General features: G+C 40.0%; 2 protein-coding genes across 6 annotated transcripts in view; both read right to left on the bottom strand.

The window, feature by feature from the left end:
• GTF2B (general transcription factor IIB) overlaps positions 1-1,826 on the bottom strand; it is a 28,932-nt gene extending 27,106 nt beyond the window's left edge. The window contains exon 1 of the mRNA XM_081947406.1: positions 1,683-1,826. Within this exon, the coding sequence (XP_081803532.1) occupies positions 1,683-1,699 (17 nt within the window). The 5' untranslated portion in view covers positions 1,700-1,826. The remainder of the gene's footprint in view (positions 1-1,682) is intronic.
• A 1,482-nt stretch (positions 1,827-3,308) lies between these two features.
• KYAT3 (kynurenine aminotransferase 3) overlaps positions 3,309-19,735 on the bottom strand; it is a 37,053-nt gene continuing 20,626 nt past the window's right edge. For 4 of the 5 annotated variants that reach the window (XM_081946092.1, XM_081946093.1, XM_081946094.1 and 1 more), the window contains 9 exons: positions 18,506-18,592; positions 17,116-17,241; positions 16,844-16,964; positions 12,795-12,871; positions 11,720-11,809; positions 10,481-10,667; positions 8,650-8,723; positions 8,274-8,360; positions 3,309-7,800 (listed from right to left, as the gene is read on the bottom strand). In XM_081946092.1, the coding sequence (XP_081802218.1) occupies positions 7,744-7,800; positions 8,274-8,360; positions 8,650-8,723; positions 10,481-10,667; positions 11,720-11,809; positions 12,795-12,871; positions 16,844-16,964; positions 17,116-17,241; positions 18,506-18,592 (906 nt within the window). In that variant the 3' untranslated portion in view covers positions 3,309-7,743. The other variant, XM_081946091.1, reaches the window with a different exon arrangement.

Below are 19,735 nucleotides of genomic sequence, written 5' to 3'. Positions count from 1 at the left end.
AGCCAGCTTTCATGGCTAAAATAGCACTAGAAGATGGGACTATAACTGGCTTTTATTTATCTATCAATTATTCTTAACTTGGAAACCAAACCAATCAGACAGTTAAAAAACATAAAGCTGGCTAAGATTCACAGCTAATAACCCAAGGTCAAATATTCCTATGATGCATTGGCAAATTTATACCATGATATTTTTTCTGCATCTAAAAGCAACATTACAAATAGCAATGAAAATTATATCTGCAGATGTTTAAAATAAGCCTCCTGTTGTTTTAGAGATGAATTTCTTCCGGCATTAATTTTTAGAACTGTCAGAGAAACTTGTTCATATAATTCAGGGCTGCATTTCTTAAAACTTTTTTTTTCTCTCAGGACCCCTTTTCACTTTTAAAAAGCATGGTGGATCACCAAAGAGCCTTTGCCCTTTGCTTATATGAATCATATTTATTTTTAGTATATTAAAAATTAAATGTGATTCATTCATTTGCCACTAACAATTGTTTTGATGGCATTTCAATATTGTGTTATTTTTCTACACAGGCTGAGAAAGATTTTTGATTTTGGTGGCTCCTAATGGGACCCCCAGGAATAATATAACCACACTTTAAGAAATGCCAATTAGAGGTTTCTCAAACTTCTAATTTGGTGTCCCCAAAAGGTCACAAACCCCTGAGAAAGGAGGCACTGGCAAAACCAGCTCCAGATTTGCTCCACTACTTAATTTGGTACAAGTCGGCTTCTGGGGGGGGGGGGGGGGGAACTGTTTACCCAGGAAAAACTGGATTGAGTTTGACAATGTATAAATAATAACCCTTTGCGAGAAAGGACTCCTCCCCCCCTTTGAGCTGAACAATTGGGTCACCTCAAAATGTCAAACACTGCAGTGAACATCCCCTTCACACATTATTCCTCGCCACATTTCCCCACCACAAACATTCACTTTATTCATGGGAAGTCAGGCGGGATCCCATTTACCGTATGAGAATAGAATAGAATTCTTTATTGGCCAAGTGTGATTGGACACCACAAGGAATTTGTCTCTGGTGCATATGCTCTTAGGGTACATAAGGGGAATAAAAGACATTCGTCAAGAATCATAAGGTACGACACCTAATGATAGTCATAGCATAAATATGAGCGGAGCGCTATGCCGCAAAATGGAAGGAAGGCGATAGGAGAGGAATGGCGGCTACTTTTCTTTTAATAAAGGGTCCCTTTTTTCTTTTTTTAAAAAGAAAGGTATGCCTTTCTGCTCCGTCGGCCGATTCGGTCCCAGCCACGGGGCTGCTTAATGCGAGGGGAGCGCCTCAGCAAGGGCGGTAGGGAGGCCACGAGAAGGGGGCACGACGAGAGAGGCTTGGAAAACGGGGGGCCTATTAAGGCTTTTTCGTGGGGGGGGGAGTCTCAAAGCGTTAAGAGAGGCAAGAGCAAAAGCCGGGGAGGGAGCAGAAGGCGAGAAAAGACGGGGCGAGAACTGGCTCGGAAGGCCATAAAAGGAAGATGCTCCTCAGCAAGTCAAGGGAGGCCGAGCCTAAAAGGAGCTCCAGCGGCAGCCACGGCCCCTCCCGGTCTCCCCGGACACTTTTCATCCTCCCGCCCGCCACCGCCCTCCCTTTAAAAGCCGATGTCAAGGCTCCCGAACTACACAGAGCCTCCCCACCGGAGGCACCTTCCCCGACTGACCGGCTGGTGGACGCCATCTTGTTTCCTCTTCACCGACTCCAGCAGGCAGAGTGACGGGTTTCCTTTTAAGCCGAAGCTCCGGTGGGCGGAACTCGCCGAGGCCTCGTCGACGGAAAGCAGTGAGAGTCAAAAAAAAAAAAGCAAAGGATCGCGCTTTCCTGGCTTTTTCCTCGGGAGGAGGGAAGAGGAGAGGCGGTGCCAGTTCTGTTTTAAAAGAGGGGGGGAGGTCTTAAGCGTATTTGTAAGAAAGTGTAGTTGCTTTAGGCCGGTGGGATTTAAATTCCAGCAAAGCTGTTTTATACTCCTGTTGCATAGTTGTAACTTTTACTGCGAACAAATGTTGGTCACTGTACAAATAAAAAGTTGTTGAGGCTTTGGAAAAGGTTCAGAGAAGAGCAGCTAAGATGATCAAAGGCCTGGAGACTAAACTATGAAGAACGGCTGCAGGGTTTCAGTTTGGCTACTCTAAAGAAAAGAATTAGAGTACAGTATTCCAGTATTTGAGGGGCTGTCACAAAGAAAAGAAGGTTAAGAAGGTAGTAACTGTGAGAGGGATCTTGGAGTTCTAGTGGACAACCATTTAAATATGAGCCAGGAGTGTGCAGCAGCTGCCAAAAAAGCCAACACAGTTCTAGGCTGCATCAACAGAGGGATAGAATCAAGATCACGTGAAGTGTTAATACCACTTTATAATGCCTTGGTAAGGCCACACTTGGAATACTGCATTCAGTTCTGGTCGCCACGATGTAGAAAAGATGTGGAGACTCTGGAAAGAGTGCAGAGAAGAGCAACAAAGATGATTAGGGGACTGGAGGCTAAAACATATGAAGAACGGTTGCAGGAACTGGGTATGTCTAGTTTAATAGAAAGAATGACTAGGGGAGACATGATAGCAGTGTTCCAATATCTCAGGGGTTACCACAAAGAAGAGGGAGTCAAACTATTCTCCAAGGCACCTGAGGGCAGAACAAGAAGCAATGGGTGGAAACTAATCAAGGAGAGAAGCAACTTAGAACTGAGGAGAAATTTCCTGACAGTTAGAACAATTAATCAGTGGAACAGCTTGCCTCCAGAAGTTGTGAATGCCCCAACACTGGAAGTCTTTAAAAAGATGTTGGATTGGATAGCCATCTGTCTGAAACGGTATAGACGGGGGGGGGTTGGACTAGAAGACCTCCAAGGTCCCTTCCAACTCTACTATTGTATTGTATTGTAAGGCACCGAGGACAGGACAAGAAACAATGGTCGGAAACTAATGAAAGAGAGAAGCAACCTGGAATTAAGGAAAAACTTCCTAACAGTGAGGACAATTAACCAGTGGAACAGCTTGCCTCCAGAAATCAGGGTGCTCCTGATATGGATAGCACCATGCTATTCCATTATACCTTCCATGGGTGAAACTGAAGTCAATATTGAATTTTACTCTCCTTGCCACTCTCACAGAAACTTATTTATGTATCCATTGGTAGTATAATGGGATGGCTATTCTGGAGTTAAAAAAACAACATTTGCTCCCATTCTGTAAAACGTAGGTCAAAGCTCACCAGGCGCAATGAAAGTCACACCCATTCACTGTTAGTGAAAATGCACACATTGATAAGGCATGCTACCCAGTGATATGCAGAATAACATTAATTCTGAGAATTTATTTTCCGCCTTTTATTATTTTTACAAAAAACTCAAGATAGCCACAAACACATTCAATGGTACTTCCCTCCTCCTATTTGAAGACCTGAACTGAGAGAAAGTGACTGGCCCAAAGTCACCCAGCTGGCTTTCATAGCTAAGATCAGATTTGAACTCACAGTCTCATGCTTTCTAGACTAGTGCCTTAAGCATTAAACCAAACTGGCTCTCACACACATAGGAACACATGCAAAATTTATCTTGTTGCCCTTCTGATTTATTTTATTTATTTATTTTGCCATTTTGGTGATAGAATTAGCTAGGAACATATACAACTGACCTGAGACCAGGGGTGTCAAACTCACGGACTCATGGTGGCATCGCATGACATATTGTGACTTTTTTTTCCTTTGCTAAACTGGGCGTGGCCAGCGCATGATGTATCCAGCCCAGGCTGTGAGTTTTGACAGCCTTTGCCTTAGACGTAAGACAGAATAAATGCATAGTGTTCTGACCCAGCCTTCACAAGCAACGAGAAACTGCTTACTCATGAGTAACACAACCCCTTTTTTATTTAAGTCAGGTTAGCAACAGCCTTTGTTTATGTTGGATAAACAAAACCAAAATTAATGAGTCACAAATGAAAGTCTTTTCCCCTTCTAAAAACAGGGCAGGAATAGCCTCTGTCCAAATCAGCTGAGGCAAATTCACTCCGTTATTGCCCAGTAGGGAGATTCCATTGGCACTTCAAATACAGTGCAATTAGTCCCAACAAACTTGGTTCTGGCAAAGGAATCCGATATGATTGATGTACATTGGAAAACAAAGAGTTGTCTGCAACAATTGCCCACTCCCAAACCCCTACTATTTATTTCCCAGCCAGGGAGGGCCTGGCATCTATGTCTTCTTTTTCCTGAGAGCCGGCTTATTGCTTTCCGTTGCTCTCCTCTCCTTCCCTCTCTACGCGGTTGTGCATCTGGAATGGAACCCATCTGTTCCTCACCCACTCAGCTCAGGCCCCAAAGACAGCTGCCTCTCCACCTCGGGGAGGACAGAAGGCCCCAGCTCTGCATCTGCCTCTGATCCTGCTTCCTCATCAGAGCACTCCAAAGCCCGCCCCGGCTCCCCCTCAACCTCATCTGACTCCTGCTAGCTCTGCTGGCAGCCGACGGGCCACAACACACAGTTGTATGATACGGTGCAGGTTAATGCATCTGAAAGTAAGCTTCATTTAACTAACTTCTGTCTAAATATGCATACGGTGGTTCTGGAAGGTCTGCAGTCCGGTGCATTTTGTGAAGAAGAGCACATGGGAAATAACTTCCAAGTGCAAACACAAAAAGAGCAGATGTGCTGTCTAAATTAGGTAACAACTAGTTGCTCAGCAGAAGGAACAGGACAATCAAGCCAGAGGAGGGAGGATTCTTGCACAATGAGAGATGCTTCCTATAAAGGGGATTACACCTCCCCTCATTCAGTTCTCTGGAAAGTGGCACATGGTTCCCCAGGTGCTTAGTCTGTATCAGTGATGACTAACCTTTTTGTCATCGGGTGCTGAAAGCACGCATGTGCACATGCGACAGCACACCCACATGCCCGTACCAATAATGCAATGCATGCGCGACAACCCTCCCACCCATGCCCCACTTCCAGGTTGGTGCAGGAGGCCTTCCAGGCTAAAAACGGGGCATGGGGGCGCTGCGTGAGCCCCAAAATGCAATGCGAGCGTGCATGCGCTCCACTCCCATACATGCGACCCATGCATGCACCTTGTCCCCCACGCATGCGTGGCAGAGACCCGAAGACCAGCTGGCTAGTGGGAGGTGCCACATATGCGCAGTGGAGCTGGGCTGGGGCAACGGCTGGCATGCCTACATGTGCCACCTGTGGATCATGGGTCTATATGTTTCTGTGCTGGCATTAGTAAATACTTTTGATGGGGTTCCTGCTGTACAATCTGCTTTCCATATTTTCTTGAACGCTAACAGGGGAATCATTCTGTCATGGGGGAAATTGCTAAGCATTAGCAATCAAACGGACCCAGCTAGATAACAATGTTGTGTATCATAGACAGCCAGTTTGGTGCGATTGTGAAAGATGCTGGCCTACAAGTCAGGAGACTGTGAGTTCTAATCCCACTTTAGGCATGAAAGCCAGCTGGGTGATTTTGGGTTCGTCATTCTCAGCCCCATCGTACCTCACAGGGTTGTTGTTGCTGAGAAAATAGGCAGGAGTACTAGGCATGTTTGTTTACATTTTAAAAAGCAGAATACAAATGTAAGAACAATAGTAATATTACAAACCTTTACCATACATTCCCATTTTTTTCCTTAGTCATGTTATTTTTCATCTTTAGTTAAACAAGAAAATTAAGAAATCCACTCTTATCTGTTATACTTCTTTGTTAGATTTCTTATGTTTTTGCACATTTATAAAATCAATGAAAACAAATAATCAGGTAAGATTTATGACTAAGCAGTTTTAGTGATTTCTTAAGTAAATCAATTCCGTAAAATTAGTTGACAATTCTTAACAGTTTCTCAAAGAATATTAGAACACAAAATGGTAATCATTGGAAACAGCCAGTTATGACAGAAGACGCATCTCATTTCATGAACTTAAACAAGATCTTAAACAAGGGCTTACTTAATTTACACAAGATGGGGAGATGAAAAACTCAGATTCTAAAGTAAACTGGCTTCTTTTTTCTAAAACAATTCATTATATTTCTTTTACATTCTTTCTATCACATTATTAGATCTATATATTAGAATTATATCTGCATACATACCGTATTTTTCAGACTATAAGACGCACCGGAGTATAAAGCACACCAAGATTTTGAAGAGGTAAATTTTTTTTTAAAGGTTTTGCATTCTGCAGACCTCCCAAACCCTCTGCATACCTCACTTTTTGTGAAAAACGGGGCATGCAGAGAGTTTGAGAGGCCTGCAAAGTGATCCTGGGGGCTGGGGGGGGGGCAAAAGCGAGCAAAAAACAGTCTTTCCCCCCCCCAAAAGCAGGGTATGCATAGGCTTTGGAAGGCTTGTAGAGTGCTCCTGGGGGCTGGGGGCAAAAACAGGCCAAAAAAAGGGGGCATTTTTTTGCAAAAAACTGGGCATGCATAGGCTTTGAGAGCTTGCAGAGTGCTCCTGGGGGCTGGGGGGGGCAAAACAGCCTTTTTTTTCGCTTGTTTTTGCCCTCCACAGCCCCAAGGAGCACTTTGCAGGCCTCCCAAAGCCTATGCATGTGCATTTTTTTTTGAAGGGGGTGCGGTTTTGGGAGGCCAAAAATGCTGCATTTAAAGTATAAGACGCACCGAGATTTTCACCCTCTTTTGGGGGGAGTGGGAAAGGTGCATCTTATATTCTGAAAAATATGGTGTTTTATTTATTAACCATTTATGTAACAATTATGTACATTTATGTATTGCTATGTAATAATTATGTACTTTGATTTCTATCCTGATGACCTCCAGAATGTCTCCATTATAAATGTCAGAACCTCCAGTAATCCTGGCTTTAACAATCTGGAGAAATTAATATTTCCTAATATTTTGAAGGTTCAACTTGAAGAATTCTATCATGGTATTGGGAAAGAAGCTGAAAATGAAAGGCTGGCAATTTACTATTAAATTGTATAGGTGCAGTTTTACTTGTTTAGGGAAAACACTGCACAGAATTTTATTTTACAAATGCTAATGCCAACCTAATTTATTCTTATTTCATGTATGAATAAATATACAACAAATAATACATGAAAATATGCTGTACTTTTTGTTCAAACACAAAAAGAGATTAAAAACTAATTTATGGCAATACAAAATGTTTAAAAAGCAAAATTAGCATGGCATTTGGAGATATGGATATTTTGCCATTTTGCCATCTCTTCTTCTATTTGCTGGGAATCCTGTCCAGGTGTTCATAACAAAATTTCTCAGCATTTGTACAAAGAGGCAGAGATAATGTATACTGTATTCTCTATTGCCAAATACTACTTTATGCTGGCATTTTGGAATGAAGAAAGACAAAAAGAAACTATCCGCCATGCAATAAAAACAGAATTGCTTTTGCCAGCCAATATAATGGAACACAGTAGTTTAAAATCCAAGTGTTTCTCAAAGTTGGCAGCTTTAAAACATGTGGACTTCCAGAATTCCCCAGCCAGGGAGTTGAAGTCCTTAAAGTTGTCTTACAGTTGCCAAGTTCAAGAAACACTGCTTTAGAATAATATTTAGATATTTTACTGAAGAATATTAAAAATTAGAACTCTACTGAACTTTTTTTTTTAAAGCTATTCGTTTGGAGGATAACAATACCAATATTTTTCAATAATTAATGCTAAATATCCAGCAGATGGCAGCATACTGCAATCTTTAAAAAAATAATTTGTTGGGTTGGGTTTTTTTCCCCCTTTTGGATGATTTATTTCTAAGTCATTGTTTCTTCCAATTCTTCAGAATCATTTCTGCCGCATCTAATGTGCTGTCTTTCTGCCAAGAAAGAATGCCATGAAGGTTAAAATCAACGTTCATTCATGATGTAAGATATTAAAGAGCAAGGTGGGGGGGAGTGATTTGATTACAGTACAATGAACGTCATCTTTATAACAAACCAGTAATTCAGTTTATTCGTGATAAATAAATGGTTGTCAATGATCCAACTGTTACTCAAGGAATCAGCAGCAATATGCACATTCTCAAATGGAGTCATGAAAAATAGAAATTTACTAGAAAGATAATGACCATATTCAACAGTCTACTCCTGGAAAGTCTTCCATATTCAAACGAATACTTTCACATCAAAACAGCATTTTGTTTCTAAGCAGCATTTTTGGGCTTAGAAAAAACACAAGATGAATGTTATAAATATGATGTGGAAATAATAGTAGCAGTATTTTAAAATCTCATGGTTAAATTAGGGGGGGGGAGGAAATTATGTAAGATCAATAGACTGTAGAACTTACCTTGATGAAGCAAAAGCGTATATATTTTTCAAATTGATCTTTGGTTTCTGGGCCACAAAATGGACTCAGAGGAATAGCTGACAGTTTCTGAAAAAATTACATGGAATTACAAGCTTACAGGACATTAAAAAAGATTTTTTTTATGTGGCAACTATTTAAATGTTGGATGTTGCATTTTATTTCCATTTTTGCTTATGTTAAGGAAGAGTTTTTCTATGTTAAGCCAAGTTTCAGAATTGGAGATAAAAAGTTCTGCACCTTTATGGACATATAACTTTTCACTCTGCACCTCTATATCGGGATTACCTGTTTCAATTTTATTTAAAATATTATAGTTAAAATATGAAATATGAAGGAAAAAGAAACCAGAACCTACCTTACATTTAATCATCCATTTCACAAATTTATAATCATAAGATTTATCTTTTTCCATGTCAGACAGATCTATACCTTTAAAAAATAAATAAATAACATTATTTTCCAGGACAGAAACATCAGTAGGACAACTCCACATTTTTGCAGATACACAAAATCAATCTAAGCTGGGGAAATAATGTGGGAACTGTTTTGTTGTGTTCCTTTCCCTGTATCTCCTCTGAATCAGTATTCCAGGAGTATCAAACTCAAGCTGTGGGGTGCTTAGACCTGGCCCCACGGAACCGCCCTAGAAACAGCAAATGACCAGCCCAAGGTGCCTCTGCCAGCAAAAACAGAGCTTTTTGCTGGCAGAGGGTTGCAGGAAGACGTCGCAGGATGGCAGCTGTCGCAGGAAGCCCATTTTTGGGAGCATGTTTTCGCTGGCAGAGCGCTGGGACCACCCTAGGCGCCCCCGGCATGAGTGATGTTGAGCTAGCCACACCCACCTTGGCCATGCTCACCCTAGGTGCCCCCGGCATGAGTGATGTTGAGCTAGCCGCACCCATCTTGGCCATGCCCACCCTAGGCACCCCCAGCATGAGTGATGTTGAGCTAGCCACACCCATCTTGGCCATGCCCACCCTGGGTGCCCCCGGCATGAGTGATGTTGAGCTAGCCAAACCCATCTTGGCCATGCCCACCCTGGGTGCCCCCGGCATGAGTGATGTTGAGCTAGCCAAACCCATCTTGGCCATGCCCACCCTGGGCGCCCCCGGCATGAGTGATGTTGAGCTAGCCACACCCATCTTGGCCATGCCCACCCTAGGCGCCCCCGGCATGAGTGATGTTGAGCTAGCCACACCTATCTTGGCCATGCCCACCCTAGGCGCCCCCGGCATGAGTGATGTTGAGCTAGCCACACCCATCTTGGCCATGCCCACCCTAGGTGCCCCCGGCAAGAGTGATGTTGAGCTAGCCACACCCATCTTGGCCATGCCCACCCTAGGCGCCCCCGGCATGAGTGATGTTGAGCTAGCCACACCCATCTTGGCCATGCCCACCCTAGGTGCCCCCGGCAAGAGTGATGTTGAGCTAGCCACACCCATCTTGGCCATGCCAACCCTGGCCCCCTGAAATCAAACACAATCCTGATGCAGACCTCAACGAAATCAAGTTTGACATCCCTGCAGTATTACTAATGTTTTCTTTTTATGCAGACTAGTATATAGGAATATTTTGAGGACCCACCATACAAATTAATGGCCTGGCACTTACGAGCATCATGGTATACAACTCCAAGACACTAAATGTCTTGAAGCCATCAACCTGAATATTTTTTTCATTTACTGTACCAAACCTCTGGATTAAGAACTCTGGTAGCCTTCACTACAGGTAGTCCTCAACTTACAACCCTTTGTTTAGTGACCGTTCAAAGTTAGAGCAGCCCTGAAAAGTGACTTCTGACCATTTTTCACACTTAATGACTGTCACAGCATCCCGATGGTCATGTGATCAATTTCAAACACTTGGCAACTGGCATGCATTTATGACAACTGCACTGATCCCCGGTCACTATCTGTAACCTTCCCAGCCAGCTTCCGGCAAGCAAAGTCAATGGGGAAACCCAGATTTGCTTAAGACCACATGATTCACTTTAACAACTGTAGCCTTTCACTTAACAACTGTGGCAAATGGGACAAAACTCACTTAACTGCCTAGCTTAGCAACAGACATTCTGGGCTCAATTGTAATCACCTGTACAGATTTCTTTCTCCTATTACCTTTCTGATAGAGCTTTAATTTTGGTGAAAACCTCCTCCTCCCAGCCATAAATTAAGAATGTCACTAACCTAGTGTGGACACGTCAACAATCATAAAATATCCTCCCTCGGGAATAACAGGCTTCAGTCCAACTTCCAGAAACATCTGAGCCATTCGGTTTCGTTTACTTTCCAGCTCTCTAGGCAAGGAGTAGAAATAGCACTCTGGATCATCCATGCGTTTGAAATCTAGCAAAAAGCTTTGGGCTACAGCCTCCTGAAAAGCCAAACCCATTAAGAAAAAGTTGAAATAATCAACATAAACCAAAGACACCCATGAGATCTAGGTTTAATGATAACAATGCTATCTTTAAATCTCAAAATTGTAATTGTTTTTCGTTAAGAGCGCTCACCAAAATAGATGCTCCATTCACAAGAAACATATCGGGACATTATTCTATCGTTGGGCTACATTTGTTTGAAGATTTTTTTTTCTTTCAAACTTCAGCCTCCTTATTTTAATTAATTCAATATGTATTTGTGTTCAACTTTTGTCAATAATATTATTCCAAATTGTTTAACCAGGATTATGGTTTTAGGATAACATAAAATTATTAAGGGATCTACAATACCGTTTCATAATTTTTAATTATGAATAAAATCTAGTCATCTATTCACATTCCTCTCTTCTTCCTTGGGAAAGGGAAAAGTGTCCCAAATACTTATAAAGCTTAAATCTAACCACAAATATACAGAACGCTACACTTTAAAGATTGTATATAGGTGATTCTTTGACAAATTAGAATTGTCTATAAAATTACTTGATATAACTGGCTATAAAACTACTGGATAAGTTTCACATTAGCAAAAGTATTATATAATGATTCTCTGTTCCACTTCAGTATTCATTTCTCAACAAATGAAAACCGAAATGGAACAGATTTTTATTTTCTCAGATAACCAAGAAATGGTTATTCCAATGCTGATTCACACTGGGCCGATTCCTTAAAGAACCCACCTACTGTTATTATTTAGCATATGATGTATCTTACATTGACTTGCAATATACATTAATATTTCACATAGATTAATGAAAAACAACATGACATAAATGTTAAAAAGATCTATATTCAAATACGTCTAGGCCATGTAACCACTGAAATGCAGCATCGTTTATACGGGAGGGGAAATCAGATAACACGCTTACAATTTGCATCCATATATTTCTTCCTTATCAGTTTTAAATCCATACTTTCCATATTTCTGACCTCTCAAATGTGCAAAATGTTTTACAAAAACACCATTTCCTTTGGATGCGTTTGTACTTACTTGTAATGGAGTTGGGCATGTATAAATGGTATTTTGTTGAACCACCTGCAAATGCTTTATCAAATGTGAGGGACCGATGGACCAACCAAGCTGAAATGAAAGATAAAATATGCATTACTTGTTGACTGTTTACTTACATTTACAAAACAACAAATTCTAGGAAGCATTCAGGCGTTCGCTCCTTTCATCTGTGTCATGATATATACATTGTGCCTGCTTTGCAGATAAATTCACAGAACTTATAATATACAAAAAAACATTTATTTTCCCACAGAATCCCCATCAGTCACTGATAGGCAACTGATATACTTAGAGAAGAAGTATCTTTTCTTTCAGTGGATGAAAAATTTTCTCCCTAAATCTTTTACGAAGTTATTATTGGGTAATGGAAGACAATAGAATCAGAGATTCAGAGAGCAGTAAACCCTTTATTTAAAAAGATACTTTTAAAAAAAACCCACCAAGCTACACTTTCTAGAATTAAACATCTATTTTATAAACAAGTGACATATATAATGATTTAAAAAAAATATATATGCATACATCATTTATGTCTCTATAAATTTCTACAACAGCTGTAAATGTTGACATATTAAAATTCTCTTATGGTCATGCCCGTTTAAGATTTAACAGAGGTCTTAAAATTTATTTGTATACATATGGGATTTATATATGGGATTTCCTCAATTTTTATTTCTGAATGCAACCTTTCATGATATATTTCACTATAGTGGTAATGTCCCAAATCTCACCAGTATATTTTCAATAGAACTGTGAAGATCAAAATGCAGAAGCATGTTCTAGAATTAGATTTAGCTCTTCATTCAGTAGTACCCATCTTTAAATTCAAATTAGAACTACCATATCAAATATACAGCTGGACATATATTACAATTTAAGGTTGATAATAAAAATCTCTTACATTCAGTTCTTTTCAGCCTTTAATTTTTTTAAATGTTTTGAGCGTATATAATTTGCAAATATTGATCTACATTCACTAGTCTCAATGTTCAAATTCAACATTATCTAAAATATATGACTGTTCATGGAAGCAATTTCTAACTATATCCATTACCTTCCAGCCAGTTACACTGTACGTTTTCCCAGCGCTTCCTATTGTTATTGTTCTCTCCCACATTCCAGGCAAAGTAGCTGTTCATATTAAAACAAGTTGATTGATATTTTATTTATGAAAAATTATATTTTGCCCTTCTGATACATGGTCACCATTCAGTAATTACATTCTGCAGAGATACCAAATTTTACTTTATAAACAGATATCCATTAAAATGACAGGGTAGAAACGATTGTATTTATGATCAATCAAATAAGTTCAGAGCTGTAAGTAATGAACTGGAAGAAAACTATCTGACAAGATAAAATTGTTTTTCTAAAGTTCACAAGGATATGTATAATAAAAACTTTCTATGATACAAATTAGCACTGGATTAAACCAGTCTTAAATGTCCATTCCCCAGATATGAGTTGGCTAGTTATTAGGGGAGTGCCAATACATTTGGAATGTTTTGGGGAAGTTGGCCCCAAAGCTGGCTATTCTATTTTAGCAGATTTAAATACGAAGGTTATCACGGCACATCTGTTATATAAAACAACAGACTGAAAGTGTTTTCATATCCAATCAGATTCAAAAATAGTATCGGTAAGACAACACACAGATTCACATCAGCACTATCCCTATGGAGCTATCAGGAGAATCCTCATTTACAATATGCATTAAGTTTGTCAGCACAACTTCCATTTTGCACAAGGCAGATAAGAAAAGTGATTTAGTATTCTACACGAGAGGAAACTATCTTGATGACAGCACAAAGAGCGTACCGATTCCATGTACTATCACTCACGGCCTCCATTAAGAAGGTATTGGAGAATTATAACTGATGCTGCAAATTGATGCAATATTCATTTTCATGATACATGTGTCACTTCAATTGATGGAATATAAGAAACTTAGTACAACTCTGTCTCTAGGGAGAGGATTTATGTTCTCTTCCTTGTATAAACTTCATGTACAAAATAAATAAGCTAAAGAAAAATCGCTTTCTAGGAAAAAAAAGGAGGAATAGTTTGCTGAGTTTATAAATGTAACTGTCATTTATACCTAGGTTTTACAATCTAAAACTGTTCCATGGGATTTGCTTAAAAGTGCCCAAGAAGAAAGAATGTACATAAATAAGTACTTCATCTGAAATGCTTTATACAGTGTTTTCTATGCATTCTATGCGGTGCAATAAAAATACCTTATGAGATTACACACACACACATACACACACACACACACTTTTCATAAAACACAAAAAAATAAATTTACATAATGTGACATTCTTTACATACAATCTTATAAAATAAGAATGTAGTGAAACAGTATTTGCTGATTTGATCTCTTTTCTCAGGCCCTTGGCAAATATGATTGAAGTTTCCTTTTTATATTTTCATTGTATCCCATCTGAAGTTGTTATCTCAGTTGTTATCTTTGTTTTGCAACGTTTTTCTTTTTTTTAATGTTTTTAACAATCTGTAAATCTCCCAGAGTCACTGGGAATCGGGCAACATATGAATTTAGTTGAATAATAAATGGTAATAACACCAATGAAAATATTCAATTAATTTTGTCAACAAGTTTTCAATTCCAATTTAAATATAAAATTTCATTAATGATTGGTAGCACAGAATAAATACCAAACCTATTATGAGTTATGCAAAATAGAAATAACCAATTAGGGAAGGAAGCTCCCCCATTGCTGGATGCATTTAGACTGAGGCATATAGCCATCTCTCAGAAATGTTCCTTCACTGAACAAAGGGTTCAAACTTCTCCTTCCAACTCTTATTGTTTTATGAAAATAATTTAGCATTCAGCGATTCGGCTTTTATGGCGTGAATGCTTTTATAGACATTTCAATGAATGTATGGTTTCGTTCTGCAACAATACAGTCAGTCTAATTTTCTTTTTGCAACTCTCATGTTTCCCTGACACTGCTTCTTTTTTTTCCCCATTAAAAATCAGCTAAGGAGAAAAAAAAAATTGAATGGCTGCAAAAAAAAAATCATTTGACTAGTGGGACAAAGAACATTTTGTGTGGAACCACCGAAAGTGGGTGAAAGAAATGAAGCTAGAATGGCTGAGACACACAACAGGTAAGTGTATCCAAGGTCTACCTACACCTCCACTGCCTGGAAAAAAAAGATGGAAAGAAATAGAATTTCATGCAAAGTAGAATGAAAAAAAAGTCTCCAAAAACTGTAAGCTCTGAAAAAATATGTTATAAAAATCACCAGATGGATATCTTTTTCTGATATCAAATGAATCCAACCTTGCAAATCACTTCATCCCACCTACTGGGTGAATGTGTATCTAATTAGAACTGATGGAGTTTAAAGTACTAGCAATAAATCACTATCTAAGAGCAGAATGTCATACAGTAATCATTTTGCAACTATACGTTTTGGGGCTCTGCCAGCAGGAAGAAAATTAGGAGTTAAAATATTCAGTTACCTTGGGAGAAGCCAAACAGTAATTCATCATAACAATTCAAACGTATCAAATAGCACAATTTGGTCATGTCAAATAATGTTTGGATGTGTTTGTTCTGGGCTTGGAAACTACACAGGGTCAAATTTGATTACTACCTGGAAAAGACATCACCAAAAAGCTGCAAACTAGATTGGGGAAACTTTGAAGAAGGCAACGAGACGAGACCCTGCTGCATATCTGCAAACAAAACCATGTTGATGTATGCATGTAATCATCCCTAGGAGCTCAACTCAGCTTGAAAAATTCTTTCATTGAATTATGTAACATTTACATATATAATAACAATAAAATTGCATTGAATTACTGTGTTTCCCCCCAAAATAAGACAGGGTCTTATATTCTTTTGACACACATACACACACCCGAAATAAACACTTGGCCTTATTTTCGGGGCGGTCTTATTATTTTTGAGGTGCAGGAGGCCGCTTAACCTCACCCATGGTCTGTGGATCAGCTGATCCAGAGAGGGCCAGAAGTTCTGTCTCTGTTCCCCCATCCCCCCCCCCAGGAAATGGCAGGGACCAGCTGCGCATGCATGTAAATATTTTAGGGAGGGCTTATTATCAGGGGAGGGCTTATTTTAGCACATGCGCTCAAAAGCCTGATTGGGCTTATTATCCAGGGAGGGCTTATTTTCGAGGAAACAGGGTATATGACTTACTTTAAGTCAGATACTTAATATTTTTCAACTTCAAAATTCTTTTATAAAGCTAATTGTGTGTGCCTTTTGCCCTTTGGCATTTTTAAAAAATGTTGTAATTAACAGGCAATATTTCATTAAATAAGGGGGGGGCAGAATGGGACAACTCACCCCAGCTGACTCTCCCAGGCCATCTCGCCGCGGTTATCTCCTCTCGGCCAACTCGCCCCAGGACAACTCACAACAGGACAATTTAACGTGGAATCACTCACGAAAGGGACAAGCAGCTCACCCCAACCTTGAGGGGCTTCTAACTTGAGAAGGTCCAAATCGCAAGACGAGGCCTGCTCCAATTCACTTGTCCCTCTCTTGAGTTATCCTATGTTCAATTGTCCCGCAGCAAGTTGGCCATGGCGAGCGGACCAAGGCGAGTCGGCCGCAGAGAGTTGTCCTAGAGTCTAGACCCTTTCCATAGCCCTAGGTCCTTTCGCATATGATTCTAAAACAAAAACAGTTAATTTTTGCTTTAGAATTATATGCGAATCCACCCAATATGATTTATCATAGTAAATCCGACCATTATACCTTGTTCAACACATCATGGTTAAAGTACATAGGCTTAGCATTACCTATGCGTACAGCCATATTCTCAGATATTTATTTATTTAATCATCCATTCCTTCATTCATTAAATTTATATGCTGCCCCATCTCACTCTGAAGAACAAGGAGATATAAACATGTTTCTTTTTTTGTTCAACAGCTAAATTCAAAACATTTGACATTTTTAAAAATAAGCTTTTTACTGATAGTTTTTCAAAAAATTACTATGCAGTAAAATGAGATAAAAATCTATTTCTTAGAAGCAGTAACTAAAATGTGTATTTAGATTTCTCATCATGTACCATTTATACCATTTTAAATTTTAGTACCTATTTTAATATGTTTATTTCCTGTATAAACCATCCATTCATACACCTCATCACTGATGCACAGTGTATCATACTTAATACAGAGATCAGCAATTATCTGGAGCTCTTCTTTTGTATAGACCTAAAATGAAGAGAGAGAAATATATTCAATGTATACTGAGAGAGGGGGGGGGAGAGGGAGGGAGGGAGAGGGGGAGAGAGAGAGAGAGAGAGAGAGAGAGAGGGAGGGGGGAAGGGAGGGAGGGAGAGAAAATTCAAAACAGGATGCTCACCTTTCCTATGGGATTGTGAGGGGTATTCAACATAATAGCTTTGGTCTTGGAATTAAATTTATTTGCAAGCTCAGTTGGATCCAAGATCCAGTCAGCACTAGAAGCAACTTCTCCATTCACAGATTTCTGGAATAAAACAGAACATATTTTATTAACTGCTAGGACTGTCCAGTGCCAAACCTCCTAAACTGATAGATTTCATTGTTATCAAGACACAACAAATAAAATCAAATGAATGACAAATAATTAGATCTCTCCCTCTCTCTGTCTGTGTGTGTGTGTGTGTGTGTGTCTGTGCGTGTCTCTCTGTCTCTGTCTCTCTCATTCCCTCACACTGAACATATTGTCTTGGGGAAAAACAAAGTAAAAAAGGGAGCAAATCTGAAAGAGGTTCATAAGGGTAAAAAAGGTTAATTTTTTTAACTTTACTGAAAAATGCCTGTCAATTAGTTTGACACAATTTTTAAGAAGGGCCTATTACAGAGCAAGATTTGAGTTGATGGATTCCATGGGCAAAAAGGGGCACATCCATCACTTGGCATATCATGAGAAGACATGCACATGTGGCCCCAGACATTGAAAAATTTACTCATGTTTTGCTCAATTGTCAATTATATGCCTCCCTCAGGTTCAGATACTTATCATCCGTATTGGAAAGAATAGCTCACTGGATCTGAACCACAGATTGCCTAACTTTTCACTTGCACTCAAATGTACATATATTGTAAGCAGTTTATAATCAAAGCAGCTGAGCCAAGACCCCAATACATTGAACAAACTGGTGATGCATTCATTTGATCGCTGACTCCTTGTATTACCACACATGTGCTTTATCTCTGTATTTTTCTCTTTTATTCCTATTTTGTCCCAGAACCAGGTCATGTATCTTATTTTTATTTTGTACACTATACTACACCATTCCTTTACTAAGGAAAACTCAAGAGTTGTATATTCTGTGTGTGTGTGTGTGTGTGTGTGTGTGTGTGTGTGTGGAGAGAGAGAGAGAGAGAGAGAGAGAGAGAGAGAGAGAGGGGGAGAGAGAGAGAGAGAGAGAGAGAGAGAGAGAGAGAGAGAGAGAGATGTATGAGAGAAACCATTAATATTAAAATAGGTAGGGGTACAGAATTAAGGATACAATAGTCCTATTGATTTTTAATAGTCCTATTGATTTTTAATTAATTCTGATGGAAATATTTTCTTAATTTCTTATGTTTTAGGTAAAGAAATGTGAACGATAGTTGCCATCACACCAGATATTCAAAATGTAGGAATGAATCAGGCAAGCTCTGGATATTCATCCCTCCCTTCTTTTCTTCCCACAAAGCTTTAAAGACAGTTCAGAAGTTTCTCTTAACTTTCGTTTTCTTGCCACCAAAACCACAATACTCACATTTCTCAAAGGTATAAAAACAGGCGTGGCTCCTGCCATCCTCACCATGGGCTCGTAACAGTCATAGAAGGGTTCAATTATTATTACCTAAAACAAAGATAAGCTACATGAATAAAAAGTGAGCTATCTTTTTTCTAATTCAAAAGCAGTATTCAGTCTGACTTAATGATAACTTTATACATTTGTAAACATTTCCTGTATTAAAGCAAAGTGTTTTGGGGGCAGCAAAGAGGGATGCTATCCAGGGGTGGGCTTCAAACATTTCAGCAACGGGTTCTTTGCCCGATTGCTAGGTGGCCGTGACCATGATGGGCATGACCTAGTCAACCTCCTGCACCACGGGGGGTGGAGGAGGTGACGTTTTCACCTTCCCCAGGGTCTGGAGCCTTTCCTCCAGCCTCTGGGAGGGTGAAAACTACCTCTCCCAGGCTCCGGAGGCCTTCCAGGAGGTCCATTTTTTCCCGCTCACCGAGCCTCCGCGTGGGCCCTTCACTTACCTCACATCCAAAACGGGCCATGAGGAGACTCCTGGGAGGCGTGGGAGAGAAGGGGCAAGGTGGGTGGGAGCGGCCAGCCAAGGATGGGATTTTGAGATTCTCCAAACCGGCCATAATATTAGCTACGGCTTCTCCCGAAACCAGGCGAACCCATAGCAGCCCACCCCTAATGCTATCTTAAATAACAGATTTTCTCAGCGTTTCTTCTTGTAAAATACCATAGCTATTCCAAATTTAGAAAGAATGTGTTAGACATGAAAGATCAGGTCTACATATGAAGGTTCAATTCAGTTGATTTAATCCTAAACCTTATGCAAAGGAATCTTCTCAACTAACAGTAAGCACCTGGCTAGATAAGGCAGAGGTGGGTTGTTACCAATTCGCATTGGTTCGGACGAACCGGCAGTGGAAATTGGGACCGGATCGCCAAACCGGTAGGGACGGCAGGCTGGCCATGTCTCCGAACCGGTTCCCCGGCCACCGCTGCCGTTGCCGGCTTCTTTTTTTAGTCATTTTTTCATGTTCTGCACATGCGCAGAACAATTTACAGTCAACTGTGAACGTGCGCACAGCACGCGCCTGACCCATGCGAAGCAAACCTGCAGCAACGCCAGCAGCAACCCACCCCTGAGAGAAGGTTCAACGGCACTCAAATGGGAACTAGATTTAGTAGTTTCTGGCTACAAAGGGATTCTAGGTTGATCCCTCTTTTCACTCTGCCCCCAGGTTTTTA

The sequence above is a fragment of the Natrix helvetica genome, assembly GCF_964273705.1.
Source record: "Natrix helvetica genome assembly, chromosome: 3".
NCBI lineage: Eukaryota > Metazoa > Chordata > Lepidosauria > Squamata > Natricidae > Natrix > Natrix helvetica.
Note: the sequence above shows the minus strand (reverse complement) of the source record. Positions and strands in the feature narration are given on the sequence as shown.